This window comes from Metarhizium robertsii, assembly GCF_000187425.2.
Source record: "Metarhizium robertsii ARSEF 23 chromosome Unknown MAA_Scf_8, whole genome shotgun sequence".
Lineage (NCBI taxonomy): Eukaryota > Fungi > Ascomycota > Sordariomycetes > Hypocreales > Clavicipitaceae > Metarhizium > Metarhizium robertsii.
Genome location: NW_011942226.1, coordinates 1,153,378 through 1,175,222, shown reverse-complemented (window position 1 = coordinate 1,175,222; position 21,845 = coordinate 1,153,378). Strand labels below are relative to the sequence as shown.

The 21,845-nt window shown below is 51.7% G+C and overlaps 4 protein-coding genes across 4 annotated transcripts; 2 read left to right on the top strand and 2 right to left on the bottom strand.

The window, feature by feature from the left end:
• Positions 1-1,538: 1,538 nt before the first annotated feature.
• On the top strand, positions 1,539-7,917 carry MAA_01138 (beta subunit of fatty acid synthase; the record flags this gene model as incomplete). The annotated part of the gene is made up of 2 exons (XM_007819136.2): positions 1,539-6,735; positions 6,806-7,917. The coding sequence occupies 2 exons, from the start codon at positions 1,539-1,541 to the stop codon at positions 7,915-7,917; spliced, it is 6,309 nt and encodes a 2,102-aa protein (XP_007817327.2).
• Positions 7,918-8,861: 944 nt separating this feature from the next.
• On the top strand, positions 8,862-10,368 carry MAA_01137 (guanine deaminase; the record flags this gene model as incomplete). The annotated part of the gene is made up of 2 exons (XM_007819135.1): positions 8,862-9,129; positions 9,188-10,368. 2 exons carry the CDS (start codon positions 8,862-8,864, stop codon positions 10,366-10,368), a joined length of 1,449 nt encoding a protein of 482 aa, XP_007817326.1.
• Positions 10,369-11,249: 881 nt separating this feature from the next.
• On the bottom strand, positions 11,250-12,386 carry MAA_01136 (uncharacterized protein; the record flags this gene model as incomplete). The annotated part of the gene is made up of 1 exon (XM_007819134.1): positions 11,250-12,386. One exon carries the CDS (start codon positions 12,384-12,386, stop codon positions 11,250-11,252), a length of 1,137 nt encoding a protein of 378 aa, XP_007817325.1.
• A 1,995-nt stretch (positions 12,387-14,381) lies between these two features.
• MAA_01135 (transcriptional activator xlnR) lies at positions 14,382-17,064 on the bottom strand (the record flags this gene model as incomplete). The annotated part of the gene is made up of 2 exons (XM_007819133.2): positions 14,382-14,525; positions 14,587-17,064. The coding sequence occupies 2 exons, from the start codon at positions 17,062-17,064 to the stop codon at positions 14,382-14,384; spliced, it is 2,622 nt and encodes an 873-aa protein (XP_007817324.2).
• Between the last annotated feature and the right edge of the window lie 4,781 nt (positions 17,065-21,845).

Sequence of the window (21,845 nt, the reverse complement as noted above, 5' to 3'; positions counted from 1 at the left end):
ACACCGCGCATGATTGAGTCTGATGCAGCGTCATCAACAAAAACGCCTGGTGCATTTGTGCATTTGGGTAGAATATTTCAGATGGATGCAGAAGTGGTTGCTCTGGAACCAAAGCTCCGTATATTTATCGATGAGACATGTATTTCCCGCCACCTAAGTACGAGGTAGATAAGCGCGGTAGTTCTACATACTACTACCTTGATAACGTTCCAATTCTCAACGTGGCAACAGCCATCAAACAAGAGATCCCACTGGCTTGACCCTGCAACTGAAGCCACGGCGAAAGCCTTCTTCCGCCACAGTTTGCCCCTCGCGAGAATCGCTCGGGCCGGGCGACGGGATGTGCATAGAATCACGCATCACTGACTGTGGCAGATGACACTGAGCGTCTCAACATTAGATCCTCACCTAGGAGAGTGCAGAAGTACCAGTACATGCAAGCCTCTAGCTTGAAGGAAGGGAGCCTGCTGGGGCGCCAGTAGACTGTATGTACATGTGCCAAACGGTCTGGTGCTAGTCAGCTTGTCCATCCCTCTGTCAGGGGAGCCAAAAAAGTGGGAGCAGTCAGTTTTCGAGAATGTTGGAGTCGAGTTGATGTTGCGACTATCCCCAACAGAACTTAAAAAAAAAAAATTGGCGAGCCACGCCCCGAGCTCCCGGTACGTCTCCTGGGCGCCGCAGCCCACACAGCCCACTTGGGAGCGAGCTAGACTCTGATTGAGCGGCGGGGGTTGGGACTTGGGCATGTCCTGGCCTGGTCATCCAAGTTGGGGGCCTGCGTCCTGGATTATTGGGACATGCTCAATGTCGACCGGTCCAATTCACAGCGCCGTCATTGTGTTGTACGCCGTGCTGTGCTGTAACTACGATACTAACTGGCCGCGACCCCAATCTGAACCATACTTAAGCAACTGGCCCGATTTTCCTCCCCGACCATTGGTTGTGCCTCGACTCTCCAAGCCGATTGTCAACGTTGGGAGAGATTTGGGTGTGGCTGCGGTTCTGGCACTTTTTCCACACCTTTGGCAACGTCTTCGAGAATCCGTATTCCATTTCCACCCCCCTCGTCCCAATCTCCAACTCACCTTGTAATTCCTCCTCCCCATTCTGCCATTTCTCCCGTATACGCTTCATTGTGAGCCCATCCTAGGTGTTTGCTGGCATTTGTTGTTGCTGCACACCTGCTCCTACAGAAGCCCGTTCTCCCTGTTCTTCACCTGTTCCGCAATCGCTTCGTACTCTTGGTCGCCATCCCCGGCCAAGCTTGTTGAGCAATTGCGCATTTGATTGAACTGGTCCGGTTCGCCCGCCCTATTTCTATTCCACGAGCAATCGTCACGGAGCTAGTTCTGTCATACTTTAATTAATTCATAGGTATGTCGCATACAGAACGTTGATTGCTAGAATTGCTAGCTCGCCAACTGGGAAAAAAAAACTTGCCAATGGTGGATTGCTGGACTGACTAAGGATTTTCGTTGCTATTTACAGATTTTGCTCGATACCCTCTCATCCGTTCTCTGCCGACGAAATAATTTATCATGTACGGCACTGGCACAGGCCCTCAAACGGGCATTTCCACGCCCAGATCCAGCGCCTCCCTCCGACCTTTGACCCTCATCCACGGTAGTCTCGAAACCTCGTTTCTCGTTCCCACCAGCCTTCACTTCCACGCCTCCCAGATCAAAGACCGCTTTGTGGCTAGCTTGCCCACGGCTACAGACGAGCTTGCTCAAGATGACGAGCCATCATCCGTTGCTGAGCTGGTAGCTCGATATCTCGGCTTCGTCGCCAAAGAGGTTGAGGACGGTGAGGACGATGCTCAGGGTTCATACGAGGAGGTCTTGAAGCTGGTTCTTAATGAATTTGAGCGAGCATTTCTCCGCGGCAATGAGGTCCACGCCATTGCTGCTGCCCTCCCGGGCATTGAAATGAAAAAACTTGAAGTTATCCGCTCCTATTACATGGCTCGTGCCGTCTCTAACAGAACCATCAAGCCTCACGAGTCCGCTCTATTTCGAGCCGCTGGCGATGGTTCTGCCGATATCTATACCATTTTTGGTGGACAGGGCAACATCGAGGAGTATTTTGACGAGCTCCGTCAAGTTTTCCAGACCTACTCCAGCTTTATCGGCGAACTCGTCACATCGGCCGCTGAGCAGCTGAGGACGCTGTCCACCAATCCTAGCGCAGAGAAGATGTTCCCCAAGGGCTTGGACATCATGAACTGGTTACAGCATCCCGACTCAACTCCCGATGTTGAGTATCTGATTTCCGCTCCCGTTAGTTTTCCCTTGATTGGTCTTGTCCAGATGGCCCATTATGAGGTCACCTGCAAAACTCTAGGTGTACACCCTGGTATGCTTCGTGAGCGCATCAGTGGCAGCACCGGCCATTCTCAAGGCATTGTCATGGCCGCGGCAACCTCTGCTGCCGACGATTGGGAATCATGGCGCGAGATTGTCAGCTCAACGCTCTCTATTCTGTTCTGGGTTGGTACAAGGAGTCAGCAGGCTTTCCCTACAACCTCCATGACACCTACCATGCTTCGCGAATCCATTGAGCACGGTGAGGGTAACCCAACCCCCATGTTGAGCATCCGAGATCTCTCGCAGCAGGAGGTTCAGAAGCATATCGATGCAACAAATCAATACCTTCCTCCACACCGACATATCAATATCTCGCTTATCAACAGCCCTCGCAACCTGGTTGTAACTGGTCCACCTACCTCTCTTTATGGTCTTAACTCTCGGTTACGAAAGGTCAAGGCTCCCACTGGCTTAGATCAGACTCGTGTTCCTTACACCGACCGAAAGGTCCGCTTTGTGAATCGTTTTTTGCCCATTACCGCACCTTTCCACAGCAAATACCTTGCTGAGGCCACCGAGATGATTGATGCCGATCTCAAGAATATTTCTATCGATGCTGAAGATCTTGGCATCCCCGTTTTCGATACCAACACAGGCAAGGACCTTCGAACTGAAGTTAAGGGCAACATTGTTCCTGCCCTCGTGCGATTGATCACCCGTGACCCTGTGAACTGGGAGAAGGCTACCATCTTCCCTGATGCTACCCATATCCTTGATTTTGGCCCTGGAGGCGTTTCCGGTCTTGGTACCTTGACCAGCCGAAACAAGGAGGGCACTGGTGTTCGCGTCATCCTCGCTGGTACCATTGAGGGGACCATGAACGAGGTTGGCTACAAGCCCGAGATCTTTGATAGAGACGAAGAGAATGCGCTGCGATATGCCATTGACTGGGTGAAGGAGTTCGGGCCTCGTTTGGTCAAGACTTCTGGCGGCCGCAAGTATCTCGATACCAAGATGAGCCGTTTGCTGGGATTGCCTCCTATTGTCGTCGCTGGCATGACGCCTTGCACTGTTCCTTGGGACTTTGTTGCTGCTACTATGAACGCTGGTTACCACATTGAACTTGCTGGTGGTGGCTACTTCATGCCTGGCATGATGACCGACGCCTTGCTCAAGATTGAAAAGGCAATCCCTTCTGGGCGTGGTATTACTGTCAACTTGATCTATGTCAATCCCCGCGCTATGGCTTGGCAGATTCCTTTGCTCGGTAAGCTTCGAGCCGAGGGAGTGCCTATCGAGGGATTGACTATTGGTGCCGGTGTTCCTTCTATTGAGGTTGCTCAGGAGTATATTGAGACTCTTGGGCTTAAGCATATTGGCTTCAAGCCCGGCTCTGTTGAGGCTATTCAAGCCGTCGTTAACATTGCCAAGGCTAACCCCAACTTCCCCGTTCTGTTACAGTGGACTGGGGGCCGTGGCGGTGGCCACCACTCCTTCGAGGATTTCCATCAGCCTATCCTACAAATGTACGGTCGCATTCGTCGCCAGGAAAATATTATTTTGGTCGCAGGTAGCGGTTTTGGTGGCGCGGAGGACACCTATCCCTACATCACCGGCGACTGGGCTAAGAAATATGGTTACCCTCCTATGCCCTTCGATGGTTGCTTGTTTGGCAGTCGCATGATGGTTGCCAAGGAAGCCCATACCAGCAAGGATGCCAAACAAGCAATTATCGACGCCCCTGGTTTGGTCGACAGTGAGTGGGAGAAGACCTACAAGGGCCCTGCTGGCGGTGTCATCACAGTCCGATCCGAAATGGGTGAGCCCATCCACAAGTTGGCCACCCGCGGCGTTCGTTTCTGGGCCGAGATGGACCAGAAGATCTTTGGCTTGCCCAAGGAGAAGCGTGTTGCTGAGCTCAAGAAGAACCGTGACTACATAATTAAGCGCCTGAACGATGATTTCCAGAAGGTTTGGTTCGGCTGCAACAAGCAAGGCAAGGCCTGTGACCTGGAGGACATGACTTATGGTGAGGTTGTTCGCCGAATGGTTGAGCTTCTCTACGTCAAACACCAGCAGCGTTGGATCGACCCTACTTATGTCAAATTGACTGGTGATTTCATTCACCGCGTCGAAGAGCGTTTCACCAGCACTGCTGGGAAAGCGTCTCTTCTTCAGAACTACGCCGACCTCAATGAGCCCTTTTCGACCGTGGAGCGTATTCTCTCTCACTACCCCGAAGCCGAGACGCAGATCATTAATGCTCAGGATGTTCAGCACTTCTTGATGCTCTGCCTGCAACCCACTCAAAAGCCCGTCACCTTCATTCCCTCTCTTGACGACAACTTTGAGTTCTTCTTCAAGAAGGACTCCCTTTGGCAGTCCGAAGATTTGGATGCTGTGATTGGTCAGGATGTTGGCCGAACATGTATTCTCCAGGGTCCTGCTGCCGTCAAGTATTCAACCGTCGTCGACGAGCCTATCAAGGATATTCTGGATGGCATTCACGAGTCACACATCAAGATGCTTACTCGGGACATGTACAATAATGAAGAGGGCTCCATTCCTTTTGTCGAATATTTCGGTGGCAAGTTGGTCGAATCTGAGATTCCTCTAGATGTTGAGGGTCTTACTGTTGCCTACGACACTCATAAAAACACCTATCGCTTGTCTTCTGCGGCTAGTGCTTCGCTTCCTTCTCTGGAGTCTTGGTTGGCTTTGCTTGCTGGTCCCAATCGCAACTGGCGCCATGCTCTCCTCATGTCGGACGTTGTCGTTCAGGGCCAGAAGTTCCAGACCAACCCGCTGAAACGCATTTTTGCTCCTACTCGTGGCCTGTTTGTTGAAATCCAGTATCCTAACGACCCTTCCAAGACCACCATTATTGTCCGAGAACAGCCTCGACACAACCAATACGTCGATGTCATCGAGGTAAAGCTCGTCGGCAAGAATGAGATTCTCGTCAACTTAATCAAGGATACCACTGCTCTTGGCAGGCCTGTTGCTATGCCTCTCAAGTTTACCTATAACCCTGAGGCTGGCTACGCTCCGATTCGCGAAGTAATGACGGATCGCAACGACCGTATCAAGGAGTTCTACTGGAAGGCATGGTTCGGCGAGGAGCCCTTGAATCTGGATGCCCTTATTACCAGCACATTTGATGGTGGCCGCACCACCATTACCAGTGAGGCCATTAACGACTTTGTTCACGCCGTTGGCAACACTGGTGAGGCTTTTGTCGATAGACCTGGAAAGATTGTTTATGCTCCTATGGACTTCGCCATCGTCGTTGGGTGGAAGGCAATTACCAAGCCCATCTTCCCCCGTACTATCGATGGTGACTTGCTTAAGTTGGTTCACTTGTCCAACCAGTTCCGTATGATCCCTGGTGCCGAGCCTCTCAAAAAGGGTGACGAAGTTGCCACCACTGCACAGGTTAACGCAGTTATCAACCAGGAGGCTGGCAAGATGGTCGAAGTCTGTGGTACCATTTCTCGTGACGGTAAACCTGTCATGGAAGTAACGTCACAGTTCCTGTACCGTGGCAAGTACTCCGACTACGAGAACACTTTCCAGCGCAAGATCGAAACGCCTGTGCAAGTCCACCTGGCCACTACTAAAGATGTTGCTGTCCTTCGCTCCAAGCAGTGGTTCAACAGTGATGAACTCCCTAGTGACATTGATCTGCTTGGCCAGACCTTGACTTTCAAGCTTCAGTCTCTTGTCAGGTACAAAAACAAGAACGTCTTGAGCAGCGCTGAGACTCGAGGCCAGGTTCTCTTGGAGCTGCCCACCAAGGAAGTTATCCAGGTTGCCAGCGTTGACTATGAAGCTGGCGAGTCTCACGGTAACCCCGTCATGGACTACCTGGAACGTCATGGTTCTCCTCTGGACCAACCCATTCTTTTCGAGAATCCTATTCCTCTCAGTGGCAAGACTCCTCTGCAACTGCGTGCCCCTTCTTCCAACGAGACGTACGCTCGTGTCTCTGGAGATTACAACCCTATCCACGTTTCTCGTGTCTTTTCCACCTACGCCAACCTGCCAGGCACCATTACCCACGGCATGTATTCTAGTGCTGCCGTGCGAAGCCTAGTTGAGACCTGGGCAGCCGAGAACGATATTGGCCGTGTCCGGAGCTTCCAGGCCACATTTGCCGGGATGGTTCTGCCCAATGATGACATTCAGGTGAAGCTGCAGCATGTTGGTATGGTTGCTGGCCGCAAGATCATTAAGGTCGAGGTTAGCAATACTGAGAGTGAAGAGAAGGTCTTGCTGGGTGAGGCCGAAGTCGAACAGCCTGTAACAGCCTACGTCTTCACAGGCCAAGGCTCACAGGAGCAGGGTATGGGTATGGAACTCTATGGTAGCAGTCCTGTCGCCAAGGAGGTTTGGGATCGGGCTGACAAGTACCTCCTCGACAATTATGGTAAGTGGTCTTTTACATGTTACCATTGCAACACATTTTTCTGTAGATGCAGCAGCTAACCAAGGGCCAGGCTTCTCCATCACGAATATCGTCAAGAATAACCCCAAGGAACTTACCATTCACTTTGGTGGTCCACGAGGCAAGGCTATCCGCCAGAATTACATGGCCATGACTTTTGAGACGGTTGCCGCAGATGGCTCTATCAAGTCTGAGCGTATTTTCAAGGAGATTGATGAAAGCACGACTTCATATACTTATCGATCACCTACTGGTCTCCTATCGGCTACCCAATTTACGCAGCCTGCGCTGACGTTGATGGAGAAGGCTAGCTTCGAAGATATGAAGTCCAAGGGCCTCGTGCCTCGTGACAGCACCTTTGCTGGTCACTCTCTGGGTGAATATTCTGCCCTTGCTGCCTTGGCTGACGTCATGCCCATTGAGTCATTGGTTTCTGTCGTTTTCTATCGCGGCTTGACCATGCAAGTGGCTGTGGAGCGTGACGCTGCTGGCCGATCCAATTACTCTATGTGTGCTGTCAATCCCAGCCGTATCTCCAAGACGTTTAATGAAGAGGCTCTGCAGTTCGTTGTCAACAACATTGCCGAGGAGACGGGTTGGCTACTGGAAATTGTCAACTACAACATTGCCAACATGCAGTACGTTTGTGCTGGTGACTTGCGTGCCCTGGACACACTCGCCGGGGTAACAAACTTCCTCAAGATGCAGCAAATCGATATTGAGCAAATGCGAAGCAACATAGAGGAAGCCAAGGATGCTCTCCGCAAGATCATTCGCGGATGCGCCGAGGCGACTCTGAAGAAGCCTCTTCCGCTGGAGTTGGAGCGTGGATTTGCCACAATCCCTCTGCGCGGGATCGATGTTCCTTTCCACTCTACCTTTTTGCGATCGGGCGTCAAGCCTTTCCGATCATTCCTGCTCAAGAAGATCAACAAGACGACGATTGATCCTTCGAAGCTGGTTGGAAAGTACATTCCCAACGTTACCGCCAAGCCCTTTGAGCTCACCAAGGAGTACTTTGAAGATGTCTACAAGCTGACCAACTCACCCAAGATTGGTGCTGTGCTGGCCAATTGGGACAAGTACACGCAAGAGGACGAGAGCAAGGCTGTTAGCGACAGCTCATCAAGCGTGGGCTACGACGGGCCTGGTGCCGCGGCCTAAGGGGTGATTCGCGGGCGAGAAGGCAACGAGAGAAGGGACAAGAGAAGAAAGAGATGAGCATTAATTATGAAATAAGAAGGCAAAATAACTATTGCAGTATAGACCTTTGCATGATGGAAGCAAGCCAGGACCCTCATTTTTCAGACGACGACGACAGGGATGGCATCGGTCGTCATGATAATGGTGGGATGAAGATTGACCAAATCATGAGTTGTTTTGTGGAAATTTTGATGTACTATTACAGCCTTGCTGTACCTAGTTAGAAGGAACAGTGTTACGATTTATTAATAGACATGCTATGCATTATGTTAAGTGTGGAGTTTCAACATGTTCAAGATTGATGTTCTGTGCTTCTGGATCGTCTTCGGCAAGGTTGCGATTCAATGTCTCGCGTACATGCATGCATCGTATGTACGTATGCATGTGCACGGTGGATTATGGAGTTATCCTTGTCCCGTTATCTCGAATACGACGGCGTAGCCAGAAGAGAAAGATAAAAAATGACGGCATTAATTCGGGCACCGGCGACGACCGCGTCCAAAAGCCAATTGTCGGTGGGTCCAGACGTCTGCCCTTGTTGGTCTCTGAACTCCATAATGGGTACCTGGGTACGACGTAGTAGGTAAGGAAGGAAGGATCTCTGCCGCTTCCGTCAGGAAACTTGTTCCAACTTGTTCCTTGAATTCTTCCCTTTCCGCAATCATTCTTTTGCATCTGTGCTTCACCCAGTTGGCGACAGGGATAGTGCATGCGGGGAACCACGTGGTTGTGCGACGACCCTTTACTCACCGTCTATCTTCAGAGGGCCGTGCAGCCGCTGGCACGCATATTGAGTTTCACAGCCAGAGCTGGGCTTTGTAAACTGGCATTTTGCTTGTTCTTCTTCTTCTTCTTCTCTTTCATTGCCGTTTACCTCGTGCAATGACAATTCTTATCCCTTGAACATGGTGCCTACGAGACTGGCCCCGGGACCTAGGAAGTTCCATGTCCTTCTGGGAACCTTTATCCACAGCAAATCCCGTACGGAGCTGGAGTACATTCATAACGCGGGTGTTGCAGTCGACCATGGCGGCACGATTGTCGCTATTGCGAGGGACTGCGAGAGCGTGAATGTGGCCAAGGACAGGGTTTTGGAGGAGACAGGGTGGACGCACAGCGATGTTGACGTGGTTGCGTGTCGCGAGGGACAGTTTTTCTTTCCTGGCTTCATAGGTATGCATGGCCTTGCTCAACTCACAGGAACAAGAGAATAACACGCGACTATGTATAGACACCCACGTCCATGCGTCGCAATACCCCAACGTAGGCATATTCGGCAAATCCACCCTCCTAGACTGGCTAGAGAAATACACATTCCCCCTCGAATCGTCTCTCTCAGACCTCGCCAAAGCTCGCAAAGTATACACCGCCTGCGTGCGAAGAACCCTCTCCCACGGCACCACCACCGCAACCTACTACGCAACCGTGGACGTGCCCGCGACCAACCTCCTCGCGGACCTGTGTCTGTCTCTCGGCCAGCGCGCCTTCGTGGGGAGAGTCTGCATGGATAGAAAGGAGCTATGTCCCTCGTACTACCGTGACGAATCTGCCGAGCAGTCTCTCCACAATGCCATGGAGTCCATTGCCCATATCAAAGAGATTGATCCTGGCTATGAACTCATCTCGCCCATCTTGACCCCTCGCTTCGCACCATCCTGTTCCTCGGAGGGGATGAAGGGCCTTTCCGCCATTCAGAAAAGCGAGGACTTGCCCGTTCAGACTCACATTTCCGAGAATAAAAGCGAAATCCAGCTTGTTGCCGACATGTACCCCGAGTCAGGATCCTACGCGAAAGTCTACGACGACCATGGTCTCCTCACACCCAAAACCGTACTCGCCCACGCGGTTCATATTACCGAGGACGAGGCGCGTCTTATTTCGCAGCGCGAGTCAAAGGTCTCGCACTGCCCTTGTAGCAACTCGTCGCTTACCAGCGGTGAGGCCCGCGTCCGCTGGATGTGGGAACAGGGCATTGAAGTCGGTCTAGGCACCGATATGAGCGGCGGCTATTCGCCGTCAATACTAGAAGCCGCAAGGCAGGCCACGCTCACGAGTCGTCATTTGGCAATGCAGATCGGGGATGAGGCGCTGCGGGAAAAGACAAAGTTGACCGTCGAGGAGGCGTTGTATCTTGCCACCAGGGGCGGTGCGCACTGTCTAGGTCTCGGCGACAAGGTCGGCGGCTTCGAGGTGGGCAAGCAGCTGGACGCGCAGCTGATTGCTCTGGGACAGGTGCAGGACGATGGGTCGAGGGCCGGCGAGGACGATGATGACTACGTGGATGCCGGCAATGTGGATATTTTTGGCTGGGAGACGTGGGAGGAGCGTATTGCCAAGTGGCTTTACAACGGGGATGACCGGAACACCAAGAAGGTTTGGGTCAAGGGCCGGTTGGTGCATCATAGACGATAGACCGTCTGTACGGTTGGATTGTATAGACCAGCGACCATGCATGTGCATTTGAAGACTTACAATGGCCACGAAGACGCGGTCAACTACAGTTATGATACAGTTATGAGATTGGTGGCTGCGCGAATGCCACGAGCATATATGTAGAATTATAGAACGCACTAAAACTGATCAGTACTCGCTCAAGACAACCATGGCAGCTTAGATGTCATCTCAATATTTTAGAAGCCCCCGAAGGTCCATCATGCAAGTCGAGAGGATTGCTGGGCGAAAGCAAACACCTAAGAGCACCATGACCGCAAACAAGACCAGGATGGGGACCCGCGTGGCCCGATCCCAGGCCCGATCTCGGACCTTTCGAACCAAGCGTCTGCAAGATAAAGACATGAAAACTGTTTTCTTAAATTCATTAAAGACATACCGACTTCGCTGATGGCAATCTGCTCCAACGTGAGCGCCCTATCCGACACAGCAATCAGCGCAAGAGCAACAGCCCGCCCCCTGAACGCAATATGAACACGCAGAGTGTCTTGAATTATTGGAAAAATAGACATACGTCCTATAACAAGGCCAGTCTCGTTCATTCAAAGACTCGTCTCAAAGGAGGTCATGTCACGTATTCGCAGAGAAAAAGAAACTGAACGAACTGGCCCCTGATTCGGGCACAAAGAACCTCCGAGCCCGAGAAGAGAGCTTGACCCGTGCCGCAATTTCCAGTGAAACGCCAAACTTGTATCTCTGGAAATTTCGCTGATAACCGATTCCGCATGTGCCCCCTTTCGATGTTTTCAAACTCGCTGTCCCATCCAAATCTGTGCCCAATGCAAGTCGCTATCTTGTCAACCCCAGCCGACCGAGGGATAGCTGATCCTCGCGAGTCGCGACTAGGTCTGACCAAAGTCGTAAGATGGAACGAACGAGGCCCAATCCATTGAGTTCGTCATGCCACTCTGAGGAGCTGCCTGGACCGGCGTCTCGGGCGTAGCAGGAGCAGACGCAGCAGCGGCACGAGCGGCTTCAGCTCTCTGGCGAGCAAAGCGCTCGTTGGCCGCCGCTTTCTTCCGCTGGCGGTCCTTGTTCCGAAGCGCTCTTCTACGGGACTCTTGCTCGGTCCTGTTCTTTTTGCGCCGGGCATAGACGACGTCCATGCGCGCAAGCACGTCGTTGCGGATCTTGAGGAGCATGTCCGGGCGGATGCAGTCGAAGTCGCCAGGATTGCCACCGAGGCCAATCACCTTGGCTTCCAACCACGCAATCCGGATGAACTGGGTGATGTTGAGCTTGGTGGCATTGGATAGTGCCTCAGACTTGGCAAGGCGGCTGCGCTTGGCTGCCTCGTTGTTGCGGGCTCGATCCTCTTTCTGCAGCTGGGCAGCGAGTCTGTTGTTCTCGCGCTCCATGAGGAGCTTTTCCTCGGGCGAGGTGTTCTGGCTGGGCTTGACGAAGTCTGGAAAGACTTGCTTGGGAGCCATTTCACCGAGGGTGTGGTCGGGAATCACGGGCGGATTCTGCCGGTGGCTCTCCTGGTTTTGCTCGATTGCTAGCTGTCGGCGCGCCAGCTCTTCGGGACCACCGTTGTCGGGAATGGTGAGACCGACTAAATCAAGCGGATAGCCTTCAAAGTTTACCTCTGGCTGCTCAGCCGGACCGGGAGGGGGGCTCGAAGGACGGAGAGGATATACGCGAGTTGCCGCCGGCGTCTGCATAGACGACGGAATGGTCTCAAAAGGAAGTGCATTTGAGACGGCCTGATTCTCCAAGTAACCACCTGTAAAGCGAAGATCAGAATGAAAACTTGAGTCAACTGCCTGGGGTGTCATATGGCTTCCAGGTCCAGAGTTGAAGTTGAAGTTGTTTGGATGCATATCGTGGTCCAGAAAGCCGTTGCTCATAACGGCACTCGACGCAACTGGGGTAGTATCCGGAAACATCAATCCCTGGTTCTGAATCTGGCCGCTGGCACTATTACTCTGAAGCTCAGAATTTCCTTGGCCAGGAACCATGGAGTAATATGTGGTCATGATGACTGCTTCGGGGTCTGAGCAAGATGGAGGAGGTTTCAAGGGTTTGTTGATATAAGCAAGGAAGCCGAGGTGATTTCAGGTGCTGCTTCAGGATAAAATATAAAGAAGTAGTTATCTGCGTCAAGAAGTGGTTAGTTCTCGCCATTAAATACGTTTCTCGCGACATGCCTCAGCAAATGGTGCAACCCCAAAAACCAGGCCTCGTGAGCATCTCCCACAACACCACCAAGCAACGTAGGACACTGATTTCCGGCCATGAAGGCATAGCCCAAGTAGCAAACTTTGCATCTATCCTCTCGCCGAATATAAGACCAGAAGACAAGATGCGGTGGCTGTGGCTAAAACAAACAAACACGGCTCACCCAACCCCGGGTCCCGGCCCCCTTGCCCCAACAAGGAAACGAGATTCATACCTTTTTTTTTCTTTCTGTTTTTGTGGTCTTGGAGACAGAGTATGACTCCTTGTATCATCAGTTTTCACTTTCAACTTTCAGGAGAACCGTTTGTCGACGTGTTCACAAAGCAAGAGGTGATTCAGCAAACGCACCAACAGCAGTCCAGCCACGGAAGAGGAAGAGATGTTATATGTTTCACCAGCACAAGTGGCTAAGAAAAAAATGCGTAGACGTAGTCTGAATAACTCTCAGAGAGTCAATGCTTTCGCTCGAGGGTGGCGTGTCGGAGAGAGAAAATCATAGATGGACGCCCTTGGAGAAGAAGGAGGAAGGCGTGGCTGCCGATGAGCCGTGCCGAAGGGGTGTGGCTTTAGGCAGCTCACTCAGTTTAGAGATCAGACCAATCCCATGTTATGGGCATTGGGGAGGCTGACCGCCTGCTTTGGCTACTTGGTGAGTTGTTATTGTCTTCTGCGTCTAGGAACCTGCAGCATGGTCTCGTTGGTGAGTGAGTGACGCGGAGGAAAACGGAGGACGGACCATTCGCGTACCAACACGTTACATGATGCAGTGAATGATGGGCGGGAGCTCAAGTCGCTTTCAAAAGCACATGATGCTACAAGAACACTGATGTTGTGCTCTTGACAAGCAAACATCGAGAGTAGTCTTGATAACCTATCGTCATGTGCGATGGTTGCAAGGCAGAAACCTGGACATATTCGTCCGAGACAGTGCTGAATCACCTTTGAAATTGGCCAAGGCTTCGGTGAAACGATCAAGCATGAAGAATGGAGTCGTAGCCCGGTGAAAAGTCTTCATCGAAGACAAAAGAACTGCCTTGGCATCTCTTGACCAGACAGCGCGCGCCTCTCCCAAAGGATTCGATTTCAGATCCCACACGGTCCGCCCGGTTTGACCAAGTTCTGAAGCTAGGAAAATCATCAGCAAGCATGGAAAATCGCTTTGGTGGATTTATATTGTATTCTTTCTTCGGCTTGCTGCTCAAACATCTCTTAAGGCGGGTGAGAGTGCCATGGGCAAGGTTGTGAGCAAGGCCGGACCTGCCACTGCATCCTCAATTTCGGAACGTGGAGAAGCGACATGGGTGGTATATTCCTATCCTGGGAGAAACTGGCTGACGGGCGAGTTTTGGATCCCTATGGTTTGTTAAATGAATGTTGGATCCAACGGGAACTGCCCATCCTCCGTTTACACTCGCATGAGAGAACCTGCCACGGGACTTCAGAATCTAGGGTTTTGACCACCTTGAAAATGACGGTGATAGATTATTTGACATGCGGTATATGTCGTCCGTTCGGGTACAATTATGGTGTTTTCGAATTCGCAAGTCCCAACCCCCCCGAGAAGCGCACGAATCCCCGCAGCTTCACGGCTCGTCCTGCAGGCTGACTGCTATTTTCGACCTTTTTTTTGAGAAAAACTAGCCAAGATACTCTCTAGGTTTACAATGTTTGCATTTCATCCGCTGTTTGAAACACCGCGCGTCTAGAAACCGGTGAGCGCAGACCTCCCGAAATTATCGTACTCGCTTGTGTTCGCTTTGCCAACAAAACACCAGACATGTAGAATCGTATCATCATAGTGCCAAGCCGGTACCATCTCCCGTCCAGCGGTACAATCCTAGTAGCTCTCGTCGTCGCTGTAGTTGTTCGCCTAGGTCTTCGGGGACGCGTCCTCGGACCAATGCTAGGGCACCCCGCATCACTCTACTGAATTTGCGCTGATTCCCATCAAGAATTAGTCGGCTACTTTTACCAAGTGCTTTGGAGGGTTTTATTTACCTGGTATTCTGTGCTCAGCGTCACGACACACGCTTCGTGTGCCCGTACAATGGTCTCGCAGGCCCTCACTACGTTTGGCGAAGCCTCGACTTGCAACTTATCCGCTATAAGAAGCAGCAAAAAGGAGCCTTGGAGGAGATAAACGCCGAAAAAGAATGGCATGAATTCCAGTCCTGGGTCGTACTCAAGAATCTGGTTGATCGCCTCTGCTGCGGCTACAGCGTGTGCGGAAGCAGTCACAAAGTCTGGAGATGAAATCCACAGGTCGTCATCATCCAAGAGATTAACGGGATCCCATTTCCCTTCCAGTAGAATATGCAAAACATGCATAACGTGCGTGCCATATGCAAGCACAGTTCTTGTCTGGACCTCTGCTTTAGTCACGCGGCTCGAAGCTGTGGTATGCACCGACTGAGCAGACGGGCTGCTGTTTAATTCGAGAGCCCTCTGCGTTCCGTTGTGGCTCTCCAGGATGCTGTTCATATCTCTATGGTCACCGTTGTTTTGGGCCAATGAACTTTGGGTTTCGAATAGGTTGAGACTTCCTTCGTAGCTTCTGAGGTGCCGTCTCACTTCGGATACCTGGTTGCTCCATTCTCGTGAGGCTCTAAACGTGGAACCGAATCGGGGGTGATTTCGTGCATGGTGCAAATCAACAATCTCTCCGAGAATAGTCATCAACGGGAGAAAGTAGCCAAAAACGCTGTATCCCCTGCACCGAAACTGCGGCCCACAAAGAGTTTCTTCGTTCTCAGGGAGGATTCCTAGTATGTTGGAGTCGGCTGGATAGTTCTTAAAGTCTCCAGTCTGCCAGGCTGCATCGTCCAGTGGTTGTCGAAGGCCCTCACATTCTATGTCGAGTAGGAACAACGGCCGGTTATAACAAAGAGCCAGGTGCCGGTCCACGGTATACACGAGCCACCAAATTCGTCGTCTCTCTTCCCTCTCTTCTTCCGTAACAAAGCCGGGGCTATTTCGGAGAATATCGTGCTCATCCAGCCCATTCGTTTCCATTTTGCTTTGTTCGAAACTGGGTCGCGGTTCGCTCGGTGGTAACTCACGGCCTAGCTTCAACTCTCGCGCCATGGACCAGGCCACGTTCCACCAGCGCAGACTGGCTCCTTTATATTCACTAGCAGACACCACAGTCGCCAGGTGGATATAAGTCACAACGTCGTCCAGGTGGCCGGAAGATCCAAAGGAGCCGGAATTGCCGTTAAGTTCAGCTTCGACGCTCATCGAACCTGGTAACGCCACACCAAGGCCACCCAGAGAAACGGCTGCGCCGGTTTGGCCCGCGTTTGAATCGGCATAAATAGACGAGCTATGGATCAATGGCTTTAATAATGCAACGGTCAAGTCCAACAACTTCTGGCAAATCTTTCCCCGGGCTGAAGGTACACTGGTAAGTAGAGGAGCCTCGCTTGTTTGGGCGGCAACCCACAGCATACTGGCTAATAACGCTGGTCGACATTTTCGTGGTCTTGTAGGGTGTAAGAAGGCTCGTTTGCGAAAAACCGATCCAAGTATATAAGGTGACATTGGATGTATGCCGGCCGAAGAAGACGATGCAAAATACAGATCGATCAAGTCGCATGCCAGGTATATCGGAATAATGTTGGCTATATGAGGAACTAACGGCTCTAAAACGGGGTACCGCAACCTCGACTGTCTAAAGTCGTGTTGCATCTGCGTTTGAAATTGATCTGGTGGTGAAGATATTGGCATACCCCATCCTGAGGATGTAGTTGATGTTAGACCCGCATAAGCCCCAAGCGGACTGTTGCTGAGTCGAAAACCAGAAGAGTTGCCGAAATCCGTCGAAACTTGTCCCAAAATTCCAAATGACAGCTCTGAATACCCGTGCATATTGTTCTGGTGCGGATGGCCGTATGCCTGGCTACCGCCCATAAGGTCATCACTGCTAAGGCTTTGCCGGTCGTAGCTAGTCGAAAGTCCTCCATAGCTGCTGATGCTCATTGAACGGTCATCATGGATAGTTCCCTGATCAATTTGAATCGGTGGCAGCATGTGAGACTGGCCAGAAAGTTCGCCAAATTGCCCTGGGGTGGGTGCTGGTTGTTCATGGCGAAATTCTGCATCGATGCCAATTTCCCCCCGGAGGTGATTGTCATGAACTGTAGCTAGACCGCTGCTTGACATGGAGTTGCTTCTGGTGTTTTCCACAAAGCCATCAGCTTTCTCATCCGTGGTAGGAGAGTTGCTGGATTCCTTTCCGTCAGATACATCGCCGTTATAATTCGAAGCGCCGGCAGCGGCTTGTGCCGCAGCTCTCTCGGCTAAGTCTTTTCTTGACGCTTTACCACGCTTCTTTTTCTCTCGCATATATTCGCATCCAAGACCAAATTCTGCCCCCCGAGCACGAGTTAATGATAGAACGAAAATCAACCAAAACATACGGCTACCACCGAAATAGACAAGACCTACCAATACAGTGCGCACAGGGATGTTTTCCATCGCACTTTGTTCGTAGTTGATTACACTGGTCACAAGCTCGACTGATTCTCCTTCGAACGGGTCCTGAGGCTCCTGAAACCTTTCCTGTCGACCCCGATGGTTGCGCTCGGTGGGTGTGATGGCTTTGTTGGCCAGTGTGTCCCGTCTCTCTCGAGTTGGAAGGGCCTACATGGTGTTCAAGCTGATTTACACCGTAGTGTGATCCGTGGCTAAAGGAGCCAAACGAATTTGTATGCCCATGGGGGCTGTGAAGAGTTGAGGCGGATGAGTTTGTATAAGGCGAGTACCGGTGTAGTGGATTAGACAGCATGTCTGGTTCTTCCTTTGTTGTTAGATAATCTAATTCGCCTTGTGAATCCTTTGGATCGTTCTGGCAGAGCAGATGGGAGAGGGGAAACTTTGGGGGAAGATGTTACTATCGATGCCAGCAGGTTTCGTCGTCTGGAGAACGAGCCAAGGGTCACTACTTGCTTTGGGGGTTCCGCGGATTCATGAGTTGGTTGATGGCCTGAGCATCGGGCGGATTATTTCGGTCCCAGGCTATTGTTCTCAAAACGTGATGACCCTCCCGTGTCTTTCAGGTTGTTTTGGATGCTGTTCCACGTCGACTAAGGAGCACAAAGAGGCTCTGGGTCTGCAGTAAAGCTTGAATGGGACCCTTGCCGACTCGAACAATTAATCAGAAAAGCGGTGCCAGGAAATGGCTCCTTGTTGGCCAAGAGATGCCGAGTGTAAACCGGCGGAGGGGTCCGATCAAGTTGATCCACAGAGTAAACGACAACAGGGCTTGTGGGATGAAGATGGTTTGCAAGGAAAGACCCCCAATCGAGATGATGACTTGTCAGGTTTACATGATCAAAAGAGGAGAAACCCTGGGACTTTCGTCAATGAGATATTCTCCCGCACCTCTCTGCCTATGGGGAACAACAAAGCCCGACTGGGGACCCAGGAGAACGGGGGTTGAGCTCAACCTCAACTCCATAATCTACAGTCTCCTCCACCTCCATACAAGTTCCCCAAACCCCCCAAATTTCCGTACACCGAATACACGTCCTATGCAGCTACGTACTCCATCCGCCAAAAGGATACCTACCTAGGTACCTACTTGGAACTGACCAGGGCGAGTTGGTGGCCGATGTGGAGGCGTCTGGCACTGAAGAAGTTGGCCGCGTCTGCAAACCACATAACAAGTAACGGCGGCAACTGAATCCACTGGGGGCGCCTGCGTCCGAAGTGTCCATGTTTAGTGGTGCGTGTGAGGCTTTTGGTTGCGTGATGCCCTTGTCGACCAGTTCAACGCCACAAGACACTGACTAGTGGGGTTTACAAGCATTTGGAGGTTCGAACGACCCACGCATCGGATGTCCGCCCTGAATTGACCGCGTCGTTGAATGGTGGTGGATAGTTGATGTTGATGATGGCTCGGGAACATGCCCGAAGAGACCCGAAATCCCAACATTTCAAACTCGAAGTCTTCAGCATACCCCCCTCTTGGAACATGCCCCGTCGTGTCAGCACACCAAAAAAAAGTATGCACACGCATGGGGTCAGGCACCTGGTGATCTTCAGACGATGGAATGTTTGAAGAATGATATCCAACTCGGCGGTGTCACGGCCAAAAACGCTGGTGGAGGGGAGCAGCACATGGCGGACCGGCGGGAGGCTCGCCTCTTGGGGCTTGGTCGGCCTTATACCGGCGCAGTGCATCTTTTGGGTGACCTCGACCCCGACCTACAGGCCCTTATCAAGAAATGGCCATGCGCGGCTCCCCCACCCACCCTACCTCCATCAGACAGAGAGAGCTACCCCGTTGTGGTTGACCATCTTGACCCTTTACCGGCATTGCGGACACCAGGTCTCAGCTGTATGGCAGGAAAAACCGGGGTGCAGGGACGTCAAGCCAACAAGCCCCTGGTTCGGTGTAACGCCACGGTAAATGCGTTGTTCGGTGGCTGCCAAACGTTGGAAATGAGCAGAGGCCGAAATAGTGGTTCCCCTAGCTTCTTCAGCGGAGCTTGCTGAGAAGTTCCTCCTCCATTCACAGCATTCTCTGCTAGCTGTGGCGCATCGTTGTGGCAATATGCCTCTCCAGCGTTCTCGAAATGAGGTTCATTAGAGCAAGCCCACGGTAATTGCCGCACCGGCACAAGAAGCACCAGAGCGATGGACCGTAGATCCTGGAAAAAAGATTGGCGATCGATAGCGAGACTGGATGGGTACAATGTTAGTCTGGCTGCCAGGGCAAGGCAAGGCAGGGTTGGAGAATTTAATGGGTGATCTCGACAAGAGATGGATGAGGGGACACATGCGACGAAGATGAAATGCCACAACGGGGATGTCGGCTTGGACATATCCCGAGGTCCTCAGGCGCCAGGATATCTTAGTACCCCAGAAGATCTCAAGACAGGCAAGGTAAGACAAGAAGGCCCAAGGGCAGGGTTCCTTGCCGTCGCTCGATCCTGGCCCGTGTTGAGCAAATATGGAGCGGTTCTGTGAGTGACGAACACTGAAGCGGCGCTGTTGCTGTTAGATGAGCTTTTTGTTGGCAAGGTGCGGTTCTTCAGAAGGGACTCCTTCCTCTGTCACTTCAGAGGTGATGCCGCACCATGTCAAGGAAGGAGCAAGCCTGAAATGACAGGATAAGGCAGGAATGCAGGGAGCTTTGAATTGGAGGACAGAGCAAAAAGGACCAAGGCAGCCACACCGACGGAGAACATGTACGTATAATGATAGCTGGTGGTTCATGCTGTAACGACTCTGCCAAAAGTGGAGGCCTCACACAAGTGCGAGGTCTAATTTTCCTTACAACAGTTCAAGCGCAAGTCCCGTTCCCCACGCTCCGCATTTCTGTCAAGCAATATTGGACTTGCACAGCCTTTGCCGGGACGGTGCGGGCATTGCAGACACAACAAGGCACAAGATGGTGCCATGAGAAGGCACAGCAGATCAAGGTGCCACCGCAAGATCCACTTTCCCCAACCCATGCCACGCGATTGTTGAGTGGCGTTCTCCTGGTCTTGCTAAAGTAGCCTCCAAAATGAAGCTAAGCTTGCCCCCTTCCAAGCCATGTCGCTGGTGTTTACCGTTTTGCGGCGCTTTCGGTTCCTGCGACTTGAGTTGTCGACGGAGTCGCCGTTTGAGACGAATGATGCTGAGCGAGGTTGACGTAAGTTCAAGACATTCCCCCTTGCATGCATGGAATAGTCGCGGCATGTTTAGTACTAGTGTGGTGAGGGACTGACTTTCTTTGTTTGATTTAGCTCTGTCTGTCACGGATTAGGACAAAGTAAAAGCATCACGATTTCCGTACGAAGCTCTCCAAAACACCACTCAAACTGGCCATATAAATATCTCAAACATGTGGAATCGCCCGAGAGCATACTTTCCCCCACTTGCCGTTCGCTGCGGAGAACCACAAGGTCCGCTGTATCTGAGCAGGCGTCTCTAACTGTTCCGTGCAACGACTGACGCGGCAGTTGTGCATCGTCAAGGCCTCGGCCTGGGAGCTGTACCAAAACCATTGGCTGCTGTTATGAGCGATGCCCAGCCCGCCACCCCGAGACCTGGTTACGTCCTCGCCAGGAAGAGGGTCATCGTACAAAATGTCTCGAGGCCATATTGCATCAAACCTGATACTCTGGCTGGGACTTCAGTGATGAACACCGGCTGCGGGTGATTCTTTGGGTTATTACACGCACGAGATCTGCATTCGGCAAGATTCGTATGCTCACGACTCACTCATTCTCTTGCCTCACTTCGCACTACCGGTCCTTATCTCCATAACCTCCGGCATGGCGCCACCACCAACTCGCTCCCTTGGTCTTGTGCAAAGCTCTTGAAAAGTTCCTAGTGTGCTATCAAATCGAATTATTCCATAATTGAACGGGAGGCCATTGCCTGTAACACACAATGCGACGTTTGTGCCCCCCAAAAGAGTCTCGGTTTCAGCCTTGTCCCTAAGGTGAACCGTCCAGAACACATCTCTTTGACCCACGACCAGCCCTTGCCCACGTGGGAGAGTCGCTCAATCACGGGATTTCTATACAGGAATACAAACTGGTAGCCAATCCCAGCTGATATAGAGACCCTGTTTCTCATGTCTCACATGCCAATGTTCGACAATATTGATAGTTAGACCGGAACTGTCACCTCATCAGCGAGGCGCTGGAAATGGAGTCGCTGAAATCCGACGGTCAGTACAGGGTTGTTGACTCCCATATTACCCGAAAGAGGAATGACGCGGCACCGCACCTCACTTTGGGAGGTATCCATTCATAAGGAAGTAGATAAGGATACATCCTCGATCACGAGAGATTGCTGAGCTACGAAACAGGCGCAGTTGTTTCTGGACGAAGCAAGTCGTGGCAAATTGAGCCGCTCCCCGCCCATTGCTTTAGCAGCCATAAAATGCGAAAGCAATCGTCATCAATAAAACTGTTCGCAAAACACCCTGGCAAAGTTTCAAGAACTAGGAAATAGAGTTTTGAACAGTTATTTCTCACCGTGAAGACGACGTCACTCCTGCTCGCCGTGAGAGCTCCGCCAGAATCTTTCCGATCAAGTGTGCGGCTTACGACCTACGAGGCCAGCCACCATGCTCTTTTTCTACTGCGTTTGTGCTTCAAGGACTCAAGCCGCTCTACCTGCTCTTGACAACACGTTGATCCAAGACCTCGCCTACGTCCGAATGAATTGCGTGGAAGACACCCCGTCAAAGGTAGTAGCAGATGCCACACTGAATACATAATGAAGATACTCGGTCTCCCATCAATTTCTCCCAC